The sequence below is a fragment of the Contarinia nasturtii genome, unplaced genomic scaffold (genome assembly GCF_009176525.2).
Source record: "Contarinia nasturtii isolate CC-2019 unplaced genomic scaffold, AAFC_CNas_1.1 Cnas_scaffold_3375, whole genome shotgun sequence".
In the NCBI taxonomy this organism is placed as follows: domain Eukaryota; kingdom Metazoa; phylum Arthropoda; class Insecta; order Diptera; family Cecidomyiidae; genus Contarinia; species Contarinia nasturtii.
The window spans coordinates 1-2,839 of NW_022200678.1; the positions used below are offsets into that span (position 1 = coordinate 1).

Sequence of the window (2,839 nt, forward strand, 5' to 3'; positions counted from 1 at the left end):
TGTCTCAATATACATTGTTTTTACAATGACTTAGTTCAAAATGGAACTGACGACGCAATCAATGATTTTTTTCGGAAGAAAGTCGATAAAAATTTCTTTGGTGATTATTTTCGGGGTATGGATCGTGACTCAATTGCTTCAGAAAATGCAAATGACTATAAGCTGTTTCCAGCAATGAGAACACTGTGCCAAAAACATGAAGTAAACGCACCATCAACGGCTGGACTTACAAATTCGCTCAAATATGGAATGCAAGCCTTTTTTACAAATTTCGAAAACAATATGTGGATGCATGCATACAGTCGTATGAAGCGATTCCTGTTGCACATAAATTCCGATCGAAAAAAGGTTCACAACACTCTGGATTATTTGTTCAAAGAAAAGTCTTCATGCGAACCGGATCAAGATCTGTTGGATGCAATTGTTTCAATTCTACGCCCAATCGATTGGAAAGACAACGGAAAAGCTTATTTCTTTGGAATGAAGTCAAATTGGCATAAATTCGTGCCGCTGTTCATTAGACTGCAAAGGTTCGTTCGATTCATTTGTTTTATTCCGATTTTCTTTTGAATTAACAGTGTTTTTTTAACTTCAAACTTCAAGATTCAAATTACAGTGAACAAAAAAAATACAATAAAATTGATTTTTTTTTTGTTTTTCATTCGAAAACAGTTACATCTGTGAACACAATAAACAATTTGAGCCAAAGAAACCAAAAGAGGTAAAACAAAAGTCGAAACAACAGCCGCAACCACGCAAAAATAACAACCGAAAGCGTGTCATCAAGCGTAAACGCAAAATCAAGAAGCGAAAACGTGATAAAAATGCGCCAAAGAAAATAACAAATTTCACTGTCATCCCCCAGCAAACGTTTAAGCGACATCACATTTGCATTGACAATGAAGAACTGCTTGCCATGGTGAAGCAAATTGATCCAGAGAAAGTGCAAAAAACCGGGAAAAAGAAGGATGAAAATGGAAAACGGATCAAAGTGTTCAAAGTGTATGAAGATTTAAAACCAAAGGATTGGCGTGATTTGTGGCAAACATACTTTGATTTTGGTTCTGATTCGAAAAAACCATTGGAGCGAAAAAAGCCACGAAGACCAGGTGCTGCTTCTATTTCATTTGCTAATTTTATTCGTACTGATGGTGTTTCAGCATCTTTAACAATGGATCGAACATGGGGTCAATCACGAAATTCTAGTGAATCTAGTTTTTAATAAGATTTCACTAGAAAACTAGAAAATTCTAGTGCGTGAAGTTGGCTCTCAGTAGTTTTTCATATAAATTATATGGCCTTTGGTGTGAAGTTGGCTTCGTTTGTGACGTCATTATTCGCACTAGATTTACTAGTTTTTCTAGTATTTACTAGCGTGATTCGCCCCATGGGATCGAACCAAAATGATTGTGCCCAAAAGTGAAGAGCAACGCAAATTAGAGCTGCAAGAAGCATTACGCAATTGTGAACAAGAATATTCGTTCGATGTTGGTCTGAAACTGTCGGTTGGCGGTATTCGATATGATCGTTCGGATAATTCGGAAACCAATTATCGACTCCCATCGACAAAATTCCATTTCGAAACCGGTTGCTACAAACGCAAGAAAAAATTGGAAAATATGACAAAAGTGATTGATGAAAAAATGCGCCTCCATCGAGAATCACTGGCAGAACAACCAGGTCCACGATCCAAAGATTTCGTCGCGTATGCTGACCACATATTGATGCATTTCAATGAAAAGATTGAAGCATATTGTCAATACAATTATGCTTTGCAATCGTTGCTAAAGTATATGGTGGTCAACCGATATTGCAGCAAACTCGCGAAAGAAATGGTGAATGGCAAAAAGACGTTTGTATTCGTAGGCGATTGTTTTCTACCAGGAAATTCGATAGCAAAAGGATACCTGCGAACAAATATTCGTATGCTCTTCGACAAATTAAAACAAATGCGCAACTGTACAGTGCACATTGTAGATGAATTTCGAACAACGAAATTATGTTCACGGTGCTTTAAAGTGCTTGCTCCGGCTATTCGCATGGGAATTGTTGATATGAAACATCGATTCTTTACATGCAAGAAATGTGAGCCAGCACAAAATTTGCCGCCTGAATATCCAGCATTTCCAGCAGTTCAAATTTCATCGCAGAAATCCAAACGATTATTGACAGTGCAACGAAATATGCGACCAAATGTCGGTGTACGCCAAGCATCAAAACTACGCAGATACGAAGTTAATTTGCAAGTACGTGATATCACATGGAATCGAGATGTAAATGCAGGCCGTAATATCCGATACAAAGGTATGTATTGAAGTGTTGCTTGAGATAGTTTAAAGACAATAGATTTTTGTATAATACAATATTTTCAATTGTCTAAAACAATGCTTTCATTTTCAATCAATAGGCTGGTGTGATGTCATGAACTGGGATCTTCACGAAAATTTTGATCGCAACTGAAAACTATGAAGCCAAACAAATCAAAAAATTCAACGGCTCAGGTTTGTGAAAATAACTTGTTAGTTTGAATGTTATGTGATTGTAATTTTTTTCATCATATTTTACAGAATGAGTCTTTCCAAGGTCAAGCTCTTTGGAGCGGGAGCTTCGGCTCGTGATCTGCAACTGCTACTTTGTAAGAATCACATTTTATTAGTTTGAAATAGTTTATTCATACATCGGATCGATTAATATTCAAATGTAGGCCAGAGAACCATCTTTTGCTTCGGGAAGTCGTAATATTAATCGATGTGATGTTTAAATGCCACCAATTGACATAGCCATTGTTCTAATTTAAATTGATAAATACCATTTTTTTTATTTGCAGATATGGGAAACA

General features: G+C 36.5%; 1 protein-coding gene across 1 annotated transcript; it reads left to right on the forward strand.

Moving 5' to 3' along the window:
- Positions 1–6: 6 nt before the first annotated feature.
- On the forward strand, positions 7–2,684 carry LOC116350048. Its single transcript, XM_031781770.1, has 5 exons — positions 7–530; positions 673–1,182; positions 1,400–2,304; positions 2,408–2,501; positions 2,568–2,684. Exons 1-4 carry the CDS (start codon positions 118–120, stop codon positions 2,458–2,460), a joined length of 1,881 nt encoding a protein of 626 aa, XP_031637630.1. The 5' UTR covers positions 7–117; the 3' UTR covers positions 2,461–2,501; positions 2,568–2,684.
- The last annotated feature ends 155 nt before the right edge of the window (positions 2,685–2,839 follow it).

Excerpts from the sequence above, each read along its gene's own strand:
- LOC116350048 (XM_031781770.1), top strand. The coding sequence starts at position 118 with ATGGATCGTGACTCAATTGCTTCAGAAAATGCAAATGACTATAAGCTG. Across the intron at positions 531-672 it reads CTGTTCATTAGACTGCAAAG|TTACATCTGTGAACACAATA; the intron begins GTTCGTTCGATT and ends ATTCGAAAACAG. Across the intron at positions 1,183-1,399 it reads TCTTTAACAATGGATCGAAC|CAAAATGATTGTGCCCAAAA; the intron begins ATGGGGTCAATC and ends ATGGGATCGAAC.